Source organism: Gossypium hirsutum, chromosome A08 (assembly GCF_007990345.1).
Source record: "Gossypium hirsutum isolate 1008001.06 chromosome A08, Gossypium_hirsutum_v2.1, whole genome shotgun sequence".
Lineage (NCBI taxonomy): Eukaryota > Viridiplantae > Streptophyta > Magnoliopsida > Malvales > Malvaceae > Gossypium > Gossypium hirsutum.
The window spans coordinates 122,164,784-122,187,018 of NC_053431.1; the positions used below are offsets into that span (position 1 = coordinate 122,164,784).

The following is a 22,235-nucleotide window of genomic DNA, read 5'->3' on the forward strand; positions in this document are numbered from 1 at the left end:
AGCTGCTGTAATTTCCGGACACCGGTTCCTGATGGACATCAAGTTCAGGGAAGAGCCTTCATCCCACTTTCAATCTAGGGTTTGTTAAGCTGTTAGTGGTGAATATCTTGATGTATGTATTAAGCAAAATGTTGAAATAAGGTGTAGCAATGAGTGTAATTTTTAATGTTCGATGATGGACTTATTTTGAAGTTCTTATTTTGTCCAACAACATATTTAAGAGTTAAAGTGATGGAGATTACATAAATATCATTGGAAGGAATTACTAGGCCTAACGTCTTCAATCTAAAAGTATAAAAGTTGAAGCCCATTGAAAAGCTAAAACTTTATAACTAAGTTTACACGCACTCAAATAGAGCTTGATGTAGTGTTGGGTTTGGGAAAATTTTAGACCGTATAGCGCCTCATTTTCTCATTTAAGTTGTTGTTGTATGGATTTTTGTCCGCATTGTTTACACCAAAATAAAATTTTGATTCTATTTCTCTTTTACATTTTAATTTTTTCATAAAATAGTTTTGAATGTCATAAATTTGTGAATTAAAATTTAAACAGCATTGTTCTCTAATCTTTGATATTAACTCTTAGATCGATTTGGATTTAAAGTATGTTATTCTACTCGTCGATGAGTACAAATTCACTTACTGATTGTTGAATCATTGTTTGGAGCTCGTTACTCAGACCTTTTATAAAAAAAAAAAACTTAAACTTAATACCTCAATGATTTAAATAAAAATTTTAATTAGGTTAATGACTTTTTTTTTATAACTTTTTAAAATTAAATAAACAGGACATATTTAACTTCTTTTCTTGCATAATCATTCAAAATATTAAAGGCGAGTGGCATTTTTGTAAGAGTAAAGCATCCTCATTTTGATTGTATTTAGATTGAATTTAAATCTTGAAACTATTATTATATTAAAGTGAAATTATTTAAATATCATTTTGATCCAAACAGAATTAATTTTAAACTGTAAAACTGATGAGAATACTTATAATCATATTAAAAATAATTTCAGTATCGAAACTTTAAACACCAAACACGGTTGAGAAAAAAAGTACTTATTAGGTACTTATAAACTATACTTTAGCCCAGCCTAAACCATGTAATGAAATGAAAACAATGCAAAATTCCCATAAAAATTAACAAAGTCATTGAAGTGTACACAAGACTGGAACAAATCCTTAAAACCCATAGATTGATTAATAGAAAGAAAGCAATGAAGTAATGCTATCTATAAAGGCTATAAGAAGGAATGAATCAATTTTAACCACAATTGAAAAATCATAACAATCCATCCACTTGCTTGTTTGAACGTTGATGCATTTGCATGCCCACTTTGCCTTTCACATGAGTTTGAGATAAGTGACTAACCCTAAGTGGGCCCCACAAGCACATGGCCAAGTCAGCAAACGCCTTGATTTTTCTTCTCTTTTTTTATTTTATTTTATCTAAAAAATTTGAGATATTTATTCCACTAAATTCCATTCAAGAGGCAGACAACTACTCCCACAAAGTTTAGACTAACTACCCTTCAATGCAAACCATAACCTTAAATATAAATTATTTAATATATCCAAAATATTCTAAATATAATTATAATACAAAATAATAATAATAATATAACCCAATATTCTGATTTCTTTTTTGTTTTCTTAAATTTTTTATTTCATATCTTTCTTGCTAAACTGTCATCCCAGTTTTAATTCATAGAAACAAAGTCAAAGGTATAATATATATGGAAATTAGTGAGAGGCAGCTTGCAATTTCCACTAGGTGGACTATGATTATAAAGAAAAAGAAACAATAATGTGATGAAAATAATGTGATATATAAGTTTTGATTTAATTTAATTTTATATATATATGAAATTTTATTTTTATTTAATTATACATATTTTAAAATATTTGTTGATATATGTAATTCGTAATCATAAATAATATTATGTTAATAGTTAGTAATTTGTAAAAATTAAATTAAAATAATGTTTTTTATATATAATTAAAAAATTTAAATTTATGTATCACATCGCATATGCTAAATTTTATGAATATCTTTTAGATTTATCGATTAGGTTTCTTGAATAATTTGATACCAGGAAAATAATAAATAAATGTTATTTTTTAAAAAATATAAATTTGTTAATTTATCTTAAACAAGCAACCACTAACTTTGGTAATCTTAACCTTCACCTAAACAACAAGTAGCTTTCTCTCAGCCTCACTATTATTTTCTCGGGAAAAATTCAACCCCACCTTATTTTCTTGCCAGCCAAAACACAGCAAATTTCCATTACCTTCTTTTTTTTTAATTTCTTTTTAATACAGAAAAAAATTCTCTGTAGATGGATCAGCAAATAAGTCAAACCCAATTTTCAGTAAGAATAGGAAATTTGATAGAGATTTTCTTTCATAATATAGACTTATAGGAGATGAAAAATAAGGGGAAAAAAACTATAAGTCAAAACCACTTTCACTTTTTTTTTTTCCACATCCTTATATCTTACCCTTTTTAATAATATTTTTACATTATGGTTATATTCAATTGATAGTTACATGACATATAATCACATCTTACTTTCTTTATGAGTATTAAAAATTATATAAGTGAGATGATAAAAGTCTTTTTTAATCTTTATTTTGAATATGAAGTAGTTTTAAAATTTATGATTAACATCTATCTCTTTAATTAGTTAGAGCATGAATAGCATAAGAGATATATAAAAAATAATAGAAGTAAATTAATTTTATTCTAGAATAATATTTGTACAAAAGGCCAGTTAGCATAGTTTTCTTCAAGAATATTTGATTAAAAAAACACTTTTTTTATTTCCTTTAGGAAGAAAAAAAATTAAATAAAGAAATTGAAAATTAAACAACTTAAATTATGGTGCTCTAGACAGTGAAATAGTATTGGGATTTGGGATCACGATGAGATTTATGTAAAAAGACAAAATCTTTAAATTCAATATATATATATAATATAATATATTAAAGAGATAAATATTAAATTTATAAATTTCGAGCTCTGCTCTTGTTAATAGAATTAACCAACGTTAGACAACATTAGAAGTCGGGGCATACAATATATATACCTAGGGAGTTTAATAATATTACTAATTGTTTGGCCGAAATGGCATTTAATACAGGACAAAATTTGAAGTGTTTGAAGAGATTTTAAAAGGGGTTTTAGTAATCATTCCTGTCGTTAAAGTAAGAGATAGTCTCGTTCAGAGATTTTATGTGTAACTAGTTTTTTTTAGTTTGATTTCTCTTCACCAAAAAAAGAAAAAAGAAAGAAATACATACATACTATTAATGATTTGTAAAAATATAATTAAATTAAAATTTTATATATAAGATAAGGCAAAATCAATTTTTATATATAACTTTATACTTTAACTCAAATTTCATTTTATAAATTTAATATTTACCCTCATTTTAAAATAAATTTATTAAAAAGGGGATGTTTTGTTATTTTAGAGGTATTATTTTTGTTTCATAATTTATTCCTTATTAGAAGGAAAAAGGATTAAGATTTAGGACACAAATGTCATTATCGAAGAGTTTTGTCCAAAAATCAGCACCTGAACCCCGCGTTTCTCTCTCTCTCTAGCTTTCTCTACTTTTTTTTGTTTTCAATCAAATCACTGTGAATCTCTTCTATCTCTTTCTCTCTCTACCTTTGTTTTTTCAGCTTTGATTTTCGGAAGCCAGAAAATTACAACAAAAGGAATGCTTTTTATACATGCAGACAGAAAATGAACAGACACCCAATGAATCTCCATAGCTGCTCGATCTGAAGTTTAACTTCGTTCATCTTTCAACTGTGAGTTCTTTTGGGTTTCTTAAAAGTTCACTTTTTTGGGGCTTTTGGCAGTTCATTTTTTCAGATTTTTTTTACTGTTAAATTTTGGATCTTGAATCGAATTTGGGTTTCTCATCAAACGGTTGAAAATGGCTTGGTTTTGAGTCTCTGGTTTTATTTAATCCTTTTTTGTAGATTTATGGGTTAAGAGTAACATTTTTTGAGTTCGATTATTTTAATGAGTAAAGAATTTAGCTTTGGATGATAAGTTTTGTACATTATCTCATTGCTTTTTTGGGGATTAGAGTAAAGTTCAATACAGATGAGTTAATATGTGGAAATTTTCAGATCAGTTTTCTGGGGTTTTTGTTTTAATTTTTGTGAATTGAAGTAGCGAAGTGTGTAAGGCCGTTTCTTTCAATTGTTGTTGCTGCATTGGGTTTTTTTGCAGTTCAATTCATCTGGATTTGTCTTACATTTTTTATAATCAAAGATGAAAAAAAAGTTGTGGGAAGCTTTTGATCTGTTTGATTCACTTTTATCCTGTTTTTTAGTGGTCAAAATGTGTTTTAAAGATTAATAATGAGTTATATAGTATATGAAATTGTTGATAATTTGGGATTTGATTTTAATCTATTGATACTGTTTAACTTATTGCAAGTCTTTTAGATTTTAATCAAACTAAACTGGGTTTTTAAGCATTTATTTATGGACCTGGCAAGTTTTTCTTTTCTTTGGATGTGGTGATGCTAAATAGTTTTCATTTGGATTGCTAGGACTTGGGTGTTTTGGAGATTTGGAGATGTTAAGACCTAAACTAACATGAGCCAGGCTGAAGTATTGAGGATGAAGCCACCTCTTGTTCCGCTTGCGACCTTGATTGGTCGTGAGCTGAGAAACGAGAAAGTTGAGAAGCCTTTCGTGAAGCACGGACAAGCTGCTTTGGCCAAAAAAGGAGAAGATTACTTTCTGGTTAAACCTGATTGTCAGAGGATTCCCGGGAATCCAGCATCGTCATTTTCAGTGTTCGCGGTATTCTATTCCTTTCTCTTTCAAAACATGAAGTCTTGTTTGGTTTTCAAGAAATTAAGAACGAACACGAGAGAAATTGAATTGTATTGTGGGAAGGAAGAGATTCCGTGTTGAGTTTTGGTCAACGCATGATATTGTTTAATTTGTCCACATAAAAATGATAACCGAAGTTTCTTAGGGTTCTTCTTCTTTTCTCCCTTGCTGATCAAGTTGATAAATCTAAATTTGGCAATACTATTAGAGCTTCCTCATATTGGTTTTATTCACAGATTTTTGATGGGCATAATGGTATATCAGCTGCCATTTTTGCAAAGGAGAACTTATTGAGTAACGTCTTGAGTGCAATACCACAAGGCATCAGTAGGGAGGAGTGGCTTCAAGCCCTTCCTCGGGCTCTGGTTGCTGGCTTTGTGAAAACGGACATTGAATTTCAGCAGAGAGGTACTTATTCGATTCTATTTCATGGCACTTGTTTTCACTCAGTCAAATTCTGCTGCATGCTTACCTATCTGTCTGACAGGGGAAACTTCCGGGACAACAGTCACATTTGTTGTGATTGATGGATGGACTGTCACTGTTGCATCCGTGGGTGATTCTCGGTGTATATTAGACACCCAAGGGGGCATAGTTTCTCTCCTGACTGTAGATCATAGGCTAGAAGAGAATGCAGAAGAAAGGGAGCGTGTCACTGCCAGCGGGGGTGAAGTAGGAAGGCTTAATGTTTTCGGGGGCAACGAGGTAATCTACTTTTCAATAGGAGGAATTATAGGTGGTGGAATGGGTTGTTTGTGAAGGTTGCGAACGTTTGTAACTCCTTATCTTAATGGATTGAATCTTTGTAGGTTGGTCCACTTCGTTGCTGGCCTGGTGGGTTATGCCTCTCTAGGTCAATCGGTGACACAGATGTTGGAGAGTTTATTGTCCCGATACCACACGTTAAGCAAGTGAAGGTTACATCTTCATCCTTATTGCTGATGCATTTTTTTCCTTCCAAACAGTCAAACCTGAAACTTGTTTTCTATTTTAATTTAGTTGTCAAATGCTGGAGGTCGACTTATTATTGCTTCAGATGGTATTTGGGATGCTTTATCTTCAGACATGGCTGCCAAGTCTTGTCGGGGATTACCAGCAGACCTTGGAGCAAAGATGGTTGTTAAGGTGATAACCTGACCGGTGTTTTCTCCTTGTATTATTCACTCAATTTTCTTTGATATCTAATCATGTTTATTACTCTTTAGGAAGCTTTGAGGTCGAGGGGCCTAAAGGATGATACAACCTGTCTGGTTGTTGATATTATCCCGTCTGACCAACCGGTCCTACCTTCAACTCCAAGGAAGAAGCAGAATATGCTCAGTTCAATTCTTTTCAGGAAGAAATCTCTAAATTTCACAAACAAGACTACAAATAAACTTTCTGCCATTGGAGTTGTTGAGGAGCTCTTTGAAGAGGGTTCTGCCGTGCTTGCCGAAAGGTTCATATCATTTGAATTCTTCTCTGCTCTTCTAAATGCTAATCAGTTTCCAGTTTTGTTTGTTGCTTTGAAATACTCATGTTGGGTGTCAATGCATGTGGGAAAGAATATGGATCAATGGTCTTAAATGAATTGGCATACATTTGACATGTTAGTTGCAACCATTCCATCGCAGGTTGGGTAAGGATTTCCCCACGAATGCAAACTCCGGAATCTTCCGATGTGCAGTCTGTCAAGTTGATCAACCTCCAGCTGAGGGTTTAACTCTGAGCTCTGGGCCATTTTTCTCACACGGTTCGAAGCGCTGGGAAGGACCGTTTCTCTGCACTAACTGTCAGAAAAAGAAAGATGCCATGGAAGGAAAAAGGCCAAGCAGGCCCGCAGTGGTCGCATAACATCTAATTTGGTAACAAAAAGTAAATATGGTGTGATATTTTTTTTCCCTTGCTATGGTTTTGCATTACCTGGTGATTGCAATAGATGTGGCTAAGAATCAAGGTAGAAATAGAGTTAGGTGTTGTTTAGCCAATTATTGTTTGTGAGTTTACGTTGGCTGTTTTACCAACCAAACTCCGGACAAAGATTTTATGCTATCTGATAGATAATCGTGTGAGTTTACATTGTCTGTTTTTACCGACCAACTCCGGAAAAAAAGAAGCTATGTGATAGATATTTGTGATAAGTTTTGATTGCTAACAGCATGAATGTTGTAAGTAAAAGTGAAAGATTGAGCAGTGTAATATATATATCAATATCTATTTTCACATGCCCTTCTTCATTAACAAGGGCATCTTCTCAATTTTCTAGCCTGACTAAGCTCAATGGCAGCAATGATGCCTATCTACAGCCTGTTAGGCCATCAAGAGCAGGCCTTAAAAAAGCCTGCTAAAGTGAGCTTCATACGCCTAATAAGTTCAGATCTCTTCGATAATCAGGTTTTAGGGTAAGAATGAAGACTTTAGGTCAACTTGCAAGACATTATTTGTTTCAAAGGAGAACTCCTTTCTAAAACCATAACGTACTCTTTCACTCCAACAAGGGCCACTATCTTCAGTTGCACATTACTCTGCCCTCAAAGCATCAACATGGCACCTCTCTAAGACCATGTCATTGAGCCAGGAAAAGTCTGATCACATACTATTAGAGTAGTTTTAAATGAACAGTGTACGGTTTCTATTCATTTTTACATGTTATGAATAAAATTTTGATGCTCGTTTATTAAAGAAACCTTATTCAGTTCATTTATATTGAAACTCATTTATCATCAAGGGAATATTTGATGAATAGTTCGATTTATAAGTAGTTTGGTTTTTGTTCATTTATATTCCTTTATCAAACTAAATAAACAAATATGAATAAGATTTTGAACCAATAAATTTAACACAAATAAAACTAGTTTAATTCATTTATGTTCATGAACAAATTCTTAATTTGTTTGAAGTTGGTTTATAAAATCATCTAAACTGGTTTATCGATGCAGCATTGGATCAGGACCGGAAGGATGGAAATATTCAAAATGTTGATGCAATTATTTTGCTTACGTAAATGGTCCCTCATATCAACCTCTTAAATATTATTATGAATTCACATTCTCAGTTCTTCAAATGATTGGGAGAAACTAAGAGGGGAGGAATAGCAAAGAAAGGCAAAAATGCCATATCGAGTTTTTGTCAATTGGTTTAAAACAAGATGACGATGACCAAGTGGTTCATAGAAACTAAATGAACTAAGCATTAATTCCATCTTGGCTCAATCAGCAGAAACATAAGAAGGTTCTTCCTAATATACAAAGAAGCGTCAGCTGCTCACATTTTCGGTGAAAAAGGTTGCCACAATGTGCCCTTAGAGATCAAACTACACCAGTCCCTTACCTGCCACAACCAGTCATCCATTAATCAGAAGATTGAACATATAGAAGGTGCAACCTAACTGAGAAGGTTTTATGCCCTTTGCAAGTAGTTTCGATAACTTAGTATCAACATGCCACTTTAAGCAAAGAGAAATTAGAAAGAAAACTTACTCAGGTCATCAAAGGATATATTGTTAACACCTGTACCAGGCTTTATAACACGAATTCTACCTGCAAGGAGATATTACAAGGTACAAATGTCACAAATTGATAATGCATTATCTACAAAGGTGATGAACTCCTTAAGATAAAAACCACATAAACATTATCAATGCATAGTTTAATGCAGAATGCAGTTTGCTGGTGTCTACTTTCTTCAAGAACTTAACTCGGTTTTAGATCAAATTCATATAGCACTACCCCGATAATTAGGTCATCAAAAACAGATAACAAATAAATGAGCCCTAAAACAATAAAATGGATAACAAGGGAGATAAATAAGGGCAATAAAAAGCCACATACCGTCGCGACGGATGCATATTTCTGGTACATGTTTAACTTCACCATTTATGCTGTCATTGTAAACTCTAGTTTCAATGTCACCCTCAACAAAGACTTGAGAGCTGCATCAAAAAATCCATTCCTCAGACACACACAAAGATAAACACAGTGCCATTTTCTAGGATAATCTGACTTTAGATTGTATCAAAAGTACAAATTTATTACTTTTTTGTGACTTTTTGAACTGCATATGCCCCAAGTATATCATTATGCACAGCAATTCGATGCCATTGGACAGGTTTTGGTGTGTTCTGGTCCCGTACAACTCTCAGGTCAAACATACCACCTGTTCCAACTGTAAATATAGTTATAGTTCTCCCATTTCGCAAAATCTTCTGCACAGGGGCTTGCCCAACTTTTCCGCAAATAATTGCCTGTAAAAAATGCATAATACTTTGTTTACCTCTCCTTTTAAAGGTAATAGAAAAGATGAATAGAGAGACAGGCACACACACATAAAAAGCTAGGTGATTGCTTAGAACCTGTGTTACTCCAATCTGGGTGTCGGACACAAGTACATGTCCAACATGGTTATGTTCAACGCCAAGATGAGTCCTTAAAAGGATCATATCCTCAATCCATATCTGGATATGCATCCAAGACCTGTGTCGGACTTAAAAAGAGTAAAAACCTAAGTTTCTAAGCAAGGGCGGATTTAAGCAGGGCTCGCAGAGAGGGGGACAGGGGAAGGCAGCCCCCCAAATTCTTTGAAAAATGCCTTTTAGCCCTTTAACAATTATTTAAAGATATGATATTTTTCTTTTATTTGGTTTAATTTTTTGGGAATATGTAATATAGTATGATAAATTTGATAATATTTTTAGTTTAAATCACATTCATGTGATTAATTAATATATTTCTTACCTTTTCAATCAATTAAATAAATTCACTTTTATTAATTATGGTATAAATAGTTTTCATTTTATGTTCCTAATAAGAATAAAAACAGGTTAAACCATTACAATATCGAATGCAAGTTTACATTTTACTTTTAACCTTACGTTTTTCTTTTGTAATATAAAATAGTTCTATGCCTATTTTAATTATGTTACATGTATCGTGTCTATTCACTTAAGGATCCTATCCTATACCACCTTTAGTGATTAAAGGCAAGAACCATATTTACAATCTAAGATTTGCAGTAACAAATGTGCTATATATCACACAATCACCAAGAGGTTATACCTTGTGTACACCACGGAAATTCCAACCCTTTCCGGGTCTGACACCTTGGGGCAGTGGCTCACGCCTGTTAGGTTTGTCGCCAAGAATCTCATCTATCTCTTCGTTTTTCGCTTCCTCATTTTCGAAGTCATCAAGCGAACCTGTTGAATACCACATCTTGGAGGTACGTTGCACACCCGCTGCAACTACAACATTTTCGTGAACAAAGTTTTACCAATATGGCATTCCACTTTTATTAATAAAAAATTTCTTTCACGCGCATCAACTGTTTGTTAAAATTGCTAAAAGAACCCACATTGATCAGCATAAATAATACACATATTGCAAGATGAAGTTAAGATTTTTTTTTTATTTTTTTGTAATGCCGGCCATAGAAAAAAAAAAACAAAGCATGTAGATGAAAAATATGAAAACAGTTACTTATATTAATATGTTTAATCTCATAACCATAAACGTAAAAGAAGAGAGAAACCTAGAGAAGAGTTGCGTGTCGTAGAAACAGAAAGTCTAAGGAGCTTTGCCGATCTGATAGCGAATGAACTCATACTGTTTTTCTTTGATTTGATCCAAACTCAGAAAACCCAAGGAAAGAGAAGGGATGATGAAGCAAGCAATACAGTTGAAAGGAGGAAGTGGGAAAGGGAAGAGGGTTTTAGTTTTGGTGAAGTAGGATGGGCCCTTTTGTGGGGCTTTTTCCGTTAAACTTAAATGTGCTTGTTACTCCTGCTGGGTTGTAAATACTAGTACTCCCACAAAAAAAAGCCTCTTTTCTATTAAATGATTAATGGATTTTCATTCCAATTTTATAATAAAAATATTTTTTTATTAATTTCATTATAAGTTCTGATCATCTAACTAATAAATAGAAAGATAATGTAATTCAACACATTCGAGTCCACACCTTCCACAACAATACGTATACTAATCAAACTAAAACTCAATTTATTTAGAACATCTCAAACTATAAATTTAGCCGAACTCAACATCTTTTTAACACATAATATGTCTGCTTAAAACCCAGACCGTAAATTTTGTTATTTAAATATAAAAAATTATATACAAAATAAATTCAAGCACAAATTCGATAAAAATCTTGTAAACAAGCTTTGCTCAAATAACTCAACTTTACCTACAGCTGGATTCGAGCTTCTATAATAGCATTCCGTGGAGCTCAAATCAAATTTCAGGTCCAATAGCAGCAATTCTTAAGGACCTTAAATGTAATTTTTTTAGAAAAAGGCAAAGAGAAAAGCCTATAACATTCAAAAGTTAAAGAAACTAATGCAATACATAAGAAAATAAAAATAAAAACCCTATCTACAACATTGAAGAAACAAAATCCAGCCTTAACAACTCTGTCTAAAAGGTTCGACATCCAAAATGCAGTAATCCATCCAAGGAAAAATAAATAAACAAATAAAAAACATAATACAACTTTATCATGTCTTAACGTCCCCAAAAACCAATATGCCTCAAAAGCTGTTTGTCATTTGTCATTGACAATCATAAATAGTTCCCAAGTACAAAAATTTCTGCATTCATTCCAACCCAACATTTGACGATCAGCAGTCGGTTCAACCACGTTGTGGGTTCCTGGCCCTTGAAGATCGCCAGGGTTCTGCCTTGCTGCTCCCACTGCCACCACCAAAACGATTCGAATCTGGAGGTGTAGCTCTGCTACCACCACCTGCCAAACGATCAGAATCCTGAGGTGGAGCCCTACTGCCACTAGTCCACGATCAGATGCGATGGAGAGCCCTGCTGCCAGCAGCCCGTCGGTCGGGCTCCAACGGTGCTGGCTTGCCCCATCGATCAGGTTCAGAAGGTGGAGCTGGACCAGAGCTTTCAGGCCTTAGCCGGAACTTAGGAACATATTTCCCGGTAGTTGGAGCAGCAGCAGCAGCAGCTGGAGTCGCAACGACAGGCTCAGTTGTACGGGACCCAGCAGGAAGTTCAGAAGGCCTAGAAATCCCCTCTGGTGCCCTTCCCAAGAGAGCTTCTCGCCTCAGCCTCTCTTTCTCTTCCAATTCTCGCTCTCTTTGCCTCTGCTTTTCAGCAATCTCATCCATTTTTGCTTTGTGTTCAGCTTCTTCTTTCCTTCGTCTCTCAGCCTCTGCAAGTTTCAAAGATCCAATAAATAATGACGAAAACAGAATTTAAACAACAGAAAGACATAACTGATATGACTCTGAACAAAGTACTCAAATTTGTTTAAGTTAATAAGAGGTGAGACAATTCTGTTACGTGAGAAAGGGAAATTCATGAATCAAGTAAACTGGCTTTTTTCAAAAGAAAAAATCTCATTGAAAATATATACCTTCACGTTTACAAGCCTCCTCCTCTTTGCGCATCTTCTTTATTCTCTCCTCCTCAGACCTCACATAAAATATTTTCTTTCTCTTAATATCTCTTTCCTGCTTCCGAGCCTGAATTATTTGTTTGATCCTCTCCTCTCTCTCCACTCTCCGTTGGTCAAACTCAGCTTGCCGACGACTTATTACACTCTCCTGGAAAATCATCTGTGGAAAAGAAGAGAAATGACTAACACTGGAAAAGACGTAGAAAACTGCAAAGAAGATTATCTCTGCCAAGAGCTCTCTCTCTCTCTCTCAAGAATATAAAGCCACAAATCCCAAAGGTACTGACCTTGTTTTCTAACATACGTGCCAGCCTATTCTTCTCTTTCAAGTCCCCATCATGGCGCTGTCTGCTCAACTCAACTTCCAGCTACAAGTCAGAAGGAAAAAAGAATTAAAGATGATATCATCAAAAGGTTGGCAATTGCAACAAAAACCTCTCAAACAAAGATGGTGCAACATAGATTCATCCATTAGAGATAGATACGCAAATGAAGGAAGGCATCTGTTGAAGCAAACTTGAGCACATCAAAATATTTTATATGTTTATAGAATTGTAAACAAGGTATGTTCTAAATGCAAAAACAGGTGGGATAACAAAATCGAGACGTGGAATTTTCAAATTTTCACCTGTTGCTCACGTTCATGAAGCACCTTCTCTTCTACCAATCGCCGTTGAAAAGCAGCTTCAATCAAGGGGGCTGCTTCCTCTCTCTTTGCCCTTTCTAGATGGTCCATTGTTTTGGCAACCTTTTGTAGTCTCTTCTCCTGTTCCTGCCTCTCCTTGAGCTGCTCACTCAAAGCCCGCTCGATCAAGGTTTGCTTTGTTAATTTCTCATTGAGGCACCCATTCATAGTCAAAAACCAAATTCAATATGAATAAAAGAACTTGATTGGATGAAAAAAATGGCCACTTACCCCATCCAAAATTGGCTTCTTTTTCCCCCTTTTCAAATGCTTTTCAGTTTCCTGTAGTAGTGCCTGTGCTTCTTCAAGCTCTCGCTCCTCTATTTCCTTACGAATTCTTTCAGCTCGTTGTTGCTCAAACATAGCAGCAAGCCTCTTCTTTTCTGCTTCTTCAGTTTTCTTCAGCAAATTCTGCCTCTTTGACTCCTCCTCACGTTCCTAACATATCAAAACAAACAAAAGCATGGGCACAAGTTTATGAAATTTCTGTTATTTTGCTAAATAATGAAACCTCATGTTTTAAATGGGGATACCATTTCCAATAGTTGACGCTCTTGTTCTTCCTTTATTTTCTCAATGATTGATTTCCGTGCAAGAAGTCTTTTGTGTTCCTTGTCTACAATTTCCCCTAACCCTGGTAAAACTTCACCCAGCTTTGATGCTTTCTTCGGAGTGGGGTATATCATTGCTCTTGCTTTATTCAAAGACTCAGCAAGAACAGCCAAGTGATCTTGAAGCTTGTCAGATTCAAGACCCTGAAAAGGACAGCATAATGAAAAAGAAATATATTATCGTCTGCCATACAGAGGCCTTTAAGAAATGTGAACAGAATGCATAAATCCTAGAAATATCCAACAAAGAAATAAGCATAAACAGCCAAAAATCCTAACTTACCATATTACCAAACAGCACAGCACCTTTCATGTGGTCAACTTTCATGGCTATGAAATTATGTTTCACAGCATCAACAGAAATCTTTTCAACCATAGAAAATTCAAAAAAGGGGATCATCTGAGACAGACTCTCAATTTTCATTGTCTGGTAAAGTTGGGAAACCTGGAGACGCAAGTAAATCAAGCATAAACACAAGAACACACATGCTTAAGCTTATCACAAGTAAAAAATAAAAAAGAACAATGAAAAGAAAATTAACAAAAAACAGAAACAGACCTGCTTAAGCAATCTGAGGGTAGCAAGCCTTTCAAGAGAAGGAACATATTGAGAGAGTTGAACTTCGGCAACAGATGAAGCTGAAGTCAGCTTCCCACCCAGTTTTGATATTTTCATCAACAAAGGATGTATCTTAGATGCAACATCAAGAGGGAGAAATCATTTTCTAAAAGATGGTAAAGATCTTTCACTTCTTGAGTTGCACAACTAAGTACACCTTTGGATACCTAAATAAAAAGGAAATAACAAAAAGCAGTTGGTCAAGACTCTAAAGACATTAAAAATTCTAGTCACATAAATGTAGAGCCAGTACTATTTGGTATCCCTCCCATACAACTGAGAAGAGAGAGAGAGAGAGAGAGAGAGAGAGAGAGAGAACTCAAGTCTAACTTACAAATATGCAAAGACTTATTTCTTTATCTTAATGAACATAGCAAAGAGAAACCATCACTTCATGAATACAATGATTCAGGACCAAAAAGATATCCAGGAATAAAGCAGATTTTTAAGGCTATGATAACCTAGATAAAGAGTTAAGCCTATATAGCAATTGATTATTCGCCTTAAACAATGGAGAAATTATGTGATGTAGCCAAACCCAAATAGTTTGTGATTAGCGGCCCTAGTTGGTTAAGTTCCACCATATTAAAATTGATTTGAGAAATGCCATTGTTAAGAGTACTTAGACATCAACAATCAGTAATTGACAACATTACCATCCATAATCTTGCTTCTTTTTTAAAGGCTATTTGAACAATTTAAACTTTGAAAATTCATGAGAAACAAGCCATCAAAAAAAAAGTAACATGCAGAGAAAAGAAGAAACAAAGCAAAAAGAACTCATAAAATTTAAGCATACCAGCTCTGCAAGAACTGCTGACCTTGACAACTGTAAGAAACACAATGTCAGAGTTGGTTAACATCAAGAAAAACAAAAGTACATCAAATGAAAATACAACATACCACTTCTCTGTTCTCAAGTTTAGATTCAAGATTAAATCCTATAAGATTTGCCATTCGAAGGTTGCGTTCTTTCTCATTTTCAAGTTCCAAGTGTGATGCACCACGTGTTTGATTGTAAGGGGAAACTGACAGTGCAGCCAAAACAACTGATGACGCTATCAACTGCAAGTCCTTCTGACTTAAGTTTTTATTAAAGCTTTTTTGAAGTGAAAATAGCTTGAACCATGCATAAGCATGATAAAGATGGCTGCCTGAAATCCAGAATATTTCAGTTAACTTGGCATAATAAACCACCATCAAGGAAGCCTTGGGAGTTTTCTTGACAATGGACATCAATCCATGAATATCTTCAACAGAACGAAAAGCTTCCTGTAAGGACCAACATAACAAGCAACAATAGGAAGCTGGTAAGATCTATCCATTACATGTTAGCAAACTCATCCATTAAGCACAAAAAGGTGGATATGGCAAGAAGCATACCTGCCAGAGTCCAAGTTCAGTAGCAATCTTTAGCTGCTCAAATCTTGTATCAAGATACAGTTGCAAACTTTCAGGTGCTGAAAGATCAGGTCTGTCCCTCTGGTCTTTATATTTATTTAGATTTGCTAAATGATTCCTTATAATCTCACACAACCTTCGGAACTCTGTTGTCCGTTTATACTGCTTGCAGAACTGGAATGCCCGATGTGCTGTCATCTACAGGATAGTTTTTAAAAACAGAAAGCTTTGTTATTCCAAATTTTTACATATAATCATGGAAACAAGACATTATCAAGTACAAACACAAAACAAGAGACATTAATGCCGTTATGTTTCAACTGTAAGGATGTGCAGGTGAAATCACCTACAACAGACCAAAAACAATTTTTTTGGACAAACTATATCCTATGTTCCTGAAAACTTACCTTTCAAGCTAAAAGATTGTTAACTCCCCCCCCCCCCAAAAAAAAAAAGAAAGAAAAAGAAGTATTGATTCCAAATGCTAAATTAATTATCATTTTTCCAAGACCAAAATCTTTTTTTTTTCCAGTAAACTCGTTAATTCTTTGTAATTCACCAAATAACAACTGTAAGTCCCTATGTTACTCAAAACTTATCCTTTAAACTTAAAGATTGTAATACAAAGAATACTTCAATTCTAAATACCAAATCAATTAACAGTTCCACTCATCTTTCAATGAAAGACTACGAACACAAAAATAGTATGCAAGAACCCAGAGTCCCTTCTATGATAATGCTAAAAACAGGTTTGTCAATTTTTATGTAGTAGTAAAAAATTGAAAATTTACAGATATTGTTGCAACAAATGATGAACATTTATGGGAAGTCATTAAGACAGGAAATACCGCATAGAGTGCCTCTAACTTGGAATTGTTCCGCAATATTTCAAGCACTGTTCTATAGGTCTCCCAGAGAAACTTGAACCAAGGAGTAACAAGCTCACGATCAGACCTCTCCTTTCCTTTCTCTCCACTGACATAGCTTAGCATTAGATCTTCAGGCCTTTTATCAGCTTCAAGGTCATCAACATCAAGAGCTTCTTCTAAGGCTTCTGCCTGGCTTCGAGCCTGCTCAGCTTTCTGGGTAGAAAGATGCATGAAGTGCTTGATCACCTCCTCCAGAGAACTAACATTTACTTGTTGACATACGATACGATATTGAATCAGACCATCCTTGGCAAAACGACCTTTCCGCATGTCAACACACAGCTCTACATATTTAAACATGATCTTTTCAAGCGGCTTCTGCCAAGCTCTGTATCTCTTTGAAGTTATTAGATTGTGAAGAGCCTGCAAAGCATCTTGCTTCTGCCCAACATTAATCAACTCTGCATCAACCACATCACAAAGTCAATACATTACAAACACATTATACCATAAAAGTATAATTAAATATCACAACCCAACATAAACTTTTAAAAAACTAGGGCAATGATTGCAAGACCCAGATTCACATTAACAGCAGATAACCGTTTTGATACTAAACAATGGGTAGCATATATTAACCAAAAAAAAAAAACAATTTGAATAAACAACGAACAAACTAATAAAGGAAACATTTGTAGCTAACCTTCAGCTCTCTTCAAGGCATTCTCTGGTTTCGCAAAATTCGCCATGCTTTGAATCAAATTCTTAAAACCGCCCTTGTTCACCTAAAACAAACAACGCCGCTTTCTATCAATCAAATAATTTAAAGAATAATTAATCTTAAAAAAAAAACCTTCATCTTCAATCTAGGAAGGAAGCCAAATACAAGTTCCCAATCAAAATAATAAAATAAAATAAAATAAAACTACGATCCGAAATTGTATTAAAATTCCTAAAATATATCCACTAAATTCACACAAAATCTAAAATACAAATAAAAAAATTAAGTCGGTCACATAGCCCGATCTGATATAAAAATAACTATGAAATTTTCCCAAAAAAATAAATATGAGATTGAATATTGGAGACTCACCTGAAAAGGAGGGTTAAGAGCGGCCGCGATGAATGATAACTGAAGTAGAAGAAGAAGAAGAAAGAAAGAGGGTTTGTCTGAGGCTTCTGCTTGAAAAGAAAGATAAAAAAATAAATAAACATTTTGATTCCTAAACCCAATAGGATTCTATCTTCAAATAAATTCGGCCCAAATAAATTCGACCCTGTATACTTTAGGATAAACTACAAGTTTAGTCACTTCCATTTGTCTAAAATTATGTTTTAGTCACCAGACTTTTAAATTTTACTATATGGTTACAAACATTATCAATTTTATATTGTGGTTAGTGAGTTGCTAACTTCTGTGTGACGGAAAAGTGACGTGGCTTGTTAATATCATCATTTCATGTGAAATTTTTTAAGTCAAATTGTACAACAAGTCCTTGTACTTTTTATTTTTTAGCAAATTACTTTTTTTTGTTTAAATATATATTTCGACTCTGAATGTGACACATTATCCCAAGTTGGTACTTATGATTTGGGCATGTTTCCTTTGTCCACAGCAAATCCCAAGATTTTTCATAGCAAAAAATATTAAACTTTTTTTTCAATGTTGGATTAATTTTTGTTATTGATGATGAATGTGAAAGGTGGAGATAAAAATCGAGATGTACCGATAGAGTTTTAGTTTAGTTAGCATTGCTATTTTTGTCAATACAAAAGAATATAAGTTCGAATAAGTTGATGCACATTATTCTGAGGAAGAGGTATAAGTAACCTCATATAAAATGAAAAAAAAAAAGTTGAGATGGATAATAAAAAAAATTCAGATCTGCACAACTTTTTTTCATAGGTTTATTAAAAATAAATAAAAATATTTTTTTTTTCAAATACGTGATAGTGTGATACTGGTTAGTTTAATTTTTTTTCTAAATTTATTCTTAAATATTTTCTTTTTCTCAACAATTTTCTTATTCATCTTTTTTATGCTTAATTTATGTCATCAAACTATTTATATTTCCGTAATTAATATACGTTTTCAAGTAATCTTAAAAATTGTCGTGTTTTTTTTTTAATATTTAAAAAATTGAAGGATGATGTTTATGTTGCTGGAGATTATCAAATCCCAGCTCGTCTAAAATTTGCTCTTTGTTCTAAAATATGGGTTTTCCATATTTCATTAATATATTTATAAATTTCATTTGGTAATCCTGGATTATAAAAATCTTTTATTTCTGGAATTTGTTGTTGTTTCAACAAATTTTCTCCTCCTTTTATAACTTCAGAATAACTGGCTTGATATGCTGAATTCGAATCTTGAGACCAAGGAGATTGAATTATTCTTTTTGAGACCATCAGCCGATAAATTTAAACCTAAAAATTCTATTTCTGTTTTTTCTAATTCTATTTTCTTAGGGCTCAAAATAATTCCATGTTTTATGAATTCTTGGGAGATAATATTTAAATGTTTTCTATGCTTTTCCAGTGTTTTTGAAAATATTAATATATCGTCTATATAAACTACACAAAATTTTTTATATTTATTAAATATAGTGCTAAAAAGATGATTAAAAGTCTTGAAGAACAAGATTTAGAAATTTGTTAAGAAGAGGAAATAAATCCTGAAGAAATATTATATGAGTTAATATCAGAAACAGATTCTGATTTAGATGAAGAAGAATATATATTTATGTTTAATATAGGAAGTAGTTCTAAAAATCAATTAGAAAAAATTCCTAAGTCTGAACAACAAGACATAAAATTAGGAAATTTGATTGGAGAAGAAAAAGACTTTTCTGATGAAATGATAGAAAAAATAAATAAAAATCACATTTCTAAAGAAGAAATATATAAAATATCTAAGTTTAAAATATGGAGTCAAAGACATATAGAAAAAATTAGTGGCAACACAGTCGCTAAGGATACTAGAGGAGGATTAACAGAAATTCCATTATTTACTAAAGAAAAAATTAAGAGGATTAAAAAGAAATACCCTCAAGTTAGATATATATATTTAGGTATAATTATGATAACAATTAGAGCTTTATTTAGAAAAGGACATGATATACCCATAATAGCGGTTTTATTAGATAAAAGATTTGAAAACCCGATAAAAGCACTTATTGGTAGTATTCAGTCTAATTTACACACTGGAGTAATAGGATCTAAAGTTAAACCAAACTATTTTATATCTATTACAGATCCCCTAATAGAAGAATGCTTATGTTTAAGAATTCAGACAAAAAATTCTGAAATTAGCGATTTAGCAAAAGATTTAGCAATAAGTTGGACTTCTATTAATGAATATACCAACACGGCAGAAGTAGAAATTAAAGAAATCAATAATAAAATAATTGAGTTATTTGAACCCAATAAATTTACTACAGAAATATAACCAAAATTATTACATTTAAAAGATCTGTCAATTCCAAAAGATTGGATGATTGATAGAATAAGTGGTGCTAGTACTTCAAAACCCGTAAGTACTATAGAATATATGTCATCAGGAGATAGACTATATTTTAAAAATAATGCTATAACAAATACAAATGATAATTTAGTTTTACCTTCTAATTCTCAAATAGAAGAAGAAGAAGATAATATTAGTACAAATTCAACAACACCGATAGGTATGAAAACAGTTCAAATACCTATTTTCCCTACTGAACCTAGCAGAAATTCTAAAAATACTAGAATGGAAGAAATACAATCTACTACTATTATTCAACAAAAGAAAATAGGAAAAAATGATATTATTACATTTTCAAATTTCCAACCTAGGAAATATTATACATATATAGAAATTACACTTCAATTTAGAGACTATAAAACATATTCTTTGCATGCTTTATTAGATACTGGAGCTACCACAAGTAGTTGTAGAGAAAATGCCATTCCTTTACTTTTAATAAAATATCAGAGATATGGATTGGTCTAAAACTATTTTCCAAACAAAAATTCAAGGCATCCATGTACAAACAAGATATGACAAAGACAACTAACAACATACGTGGAGGCAACAATAAATTCATCCTTATCAGAAACACTGTGCGGGATTGAAGAAAAATCAAATAGAGTTTAGAAATTATACTATAAATAGCAATGTAAAGAGCCTAAACGGGGCATCGAAAAATAGTTTAGAAATCTTTCCTTTTACTTTCAGTATCCTCTCTGTAAACAACCTTTCCTTGTAAAAATCTTTCATTTACTTTTAATAAAATATCAATCTTCCGCAACCTATTTAGCAAGTAATTGGTATCAGAGGCCCCACGAGTTACGGTTCTTGGAGGAATTCATATCATAATAATCATTTGTAAGTTTTTATCTTTAATTTACAATCCAGTTAATTTCGTGGTTGTTTATCTTGAAACCCATATATCTGTTATTTTGTCTAACTTTTGCCTTTTTCAGTCTAGGAGAGAGACAATAGGCCTTTGTGTGTTAAGACAAAATAATATAACAGACGGTTTTAGGTACCAAAGATAAGTAACATGGAAGAGACAGATTGTTTATATAAAGATAGAACCTGCAATCATATTATGCATATAGATTCTAAACAAGAAAATAATATTTCGGCCCTTAGTAAAGGATTTAATAGTTTAATAGATATAACATCCATATATTATAATAAAATATATAATAAAGTCAGTAATATAGAAGAAAAAGTAAGTTACATGGGAGATATTAAAGAATTAGATTTGAACAACAAATCTAAAGAAATTTTATCAGAAGTCAATAATAAATTAGATCAGGTGATTAATAATAATAATATGGAATCAGATATAGATTTAGGTCCATTATATTATGGTAATAGTAATATAATTTTAACTTTATCAGATGAAGAAGAAGAAACTTCTTCAGAAGAGTCATCTTCTACTATTAATAGAAATAAAAAATCTGAAAAATAGAGAAGAAAAAATATTACTCAACAAAAATATGATTTCCAATCTTATAAAGAATTAATAGAACATTGGAAAGTCAAATTTACTAAAAGTACTGATAAAAATGAAAGAATAGAATACTTAAAATTAATAGAAGAACTTTATGAAAAACATAAAAATCTATTTACTCAGTTTAATTATCACTATATGTTAAATTATGATACTATAGAAAGTAGTAGTTCTAGTAATTCTGATAATCAAGAAGATTTAAATGTAACTAGTTATAAATCTCATGAAGAAAACACTTCAACAGATGAGGATGAAAATATAGAAGTCCCCGAACCTATGGATACTGATCAAACAGACCCTTATGGTAAAAGAAAATTAGAATCAGATATTCAAAAAGATGATTATCTGAGAGCTTTAAATAAAGACTTTGAAATAGTTGAAAATACAACAAGAATTTTTGGTAATCAAACTGAAAATATAGCTACTAATGAAGTTAAAACTGAATATACAGGCGAATCTTCTAATCAACAACCAAGTCAAACTATACCTATACCACATAGGATAGATGATTTAAATAAAAGAAATGTGGCTCAAGGTGGAATATATTTAGATTTGACTAATATTTCAATATCAGACTATGAAAAAACCATTGATGATTGGGCACAGTCAATGACAATAGTTGTAAATAACAACGGTTCTTGGTCAAAAGAAAAAATTTTAAATTATTTTGTAGGAACTTTTCAATGAGACATTTTACAATTTTTAAGACGTTGGGAAGAATCAGAAGTAGGGAAAGTCCAAAAAGGACAACTAATTAATCAAATAGGTACTCCTAAAGATCTTT

At 32.6% G+C, this 22,235-nt stretch overlaps 3 protein-coding genes across 5 annotated transcripts; 1 reads left to right on the forward strand and 2 right to left on the reverse strand.

The window, feature by feature from the left end:
* Window positions 1–3,205: 3,205 nt before the first annotated feature.
* Window positions 3,206–7,108, forward strand: LOC107894039 (probable protein phosphatase 2C 5). Its single transcript, XM_016819241.2, has 8 exons — window positions 3,206–3,827; window positions 4,583–4,838; window positions 5,108–5,279; window positions 5,359–5,576; window positions 5,681–5,788; window positions 5,871–5,996; window positions 6,077–6,309; window positions 6,485–7,108. Exons 2-8 carry the CDS (start codon window positions 4,629–4,631, stop codon window positions 6,702–6,704), a joined length of 1,287 nt encoding a protein of 428 aa, XP_016674730.2. The 5' UTR covers window positions 3,206–3,827; window positions 4,583–4,628; the 3' UTR covers window positions 6,705–7,108.
* Window positions 7,109–7,865: 757 nt separating this feature from the next.
* LOC107894047 (single-stranded DNA-binding protein, mitochondrial) lies at window positions 7,866–10,676 on the reverse strand. Of its 3 annotated transcripts, none has more exons than XM_016819252.2 (6): window positions 10,377–10,676; window positions 9,905–10,089; window positions 8,885–9,093; window positions 8,681–8,781; window positions 8,330–8,389; window positions 7,866–8,180 (listed from the first exon to the last, which is right to left on the reverse strand). In XM_016819252.2, exons 1-6 carry the CDS (start codon window positions 10,447–10,449, stop codon window positions 8,164–8,166), a joined length of 645 nt encoding a protein of 214 aa, XP_016674741.2. In that variant the 5' UTR covers window positions 10,450–10,676; the 3' UTR covers window positions 7,866–8,163. The 3 variants fall into 3 exon arrangements, with proteins under 3 accessions (XP_016674741.2, XP_016674749.2, XP_040931034.1); XM_016819260.2 differs by having other exon boundaries at window positions 9,905–10,083; window positions 10,377–10,606; XM_041075100.1 differs by lacking the exon at window positions 7,866–8,180 and having other exon boundaries at window positions 8,886–9,093; window positions 10,377–10,674.
* Window positions 10,677–11,229: 553 nt separating this feature from the next.
* LOC107894061 (eukaryotic translation initiation factor 3 subunit A-like) lies at window positions 11,230–17,688 on the reverse strand. The gene is given in 15 exon segments (XM_041075101.1): window positions 11,230–12,017; window positions 12,222–12,423; window positions 12,551–12,631; window positions 12,892–13,098; window positions 13,180–13,386; window positions 13,482–13,703; window positions 13,843–14,004; window positions 14,119–14,273; window positions 14,276–14,345; window positions 14,978–15,007; window positions 15,082–15,450; window positions 15,562–15,777; window positions 16,428–16,909; window positions 17,152–17,233; window positions 17,542–17,688. Coding segments are annotated over 14 exon segments (2,823 nt in total). The 5' UTR covers window positions 17,198–17,233; window positions 17,542–17,688; the 3' UTR covers window positions 11,230–11,643.
* Window positions 17,689–22,235: the final 4,547 nt, after the last annotated feature.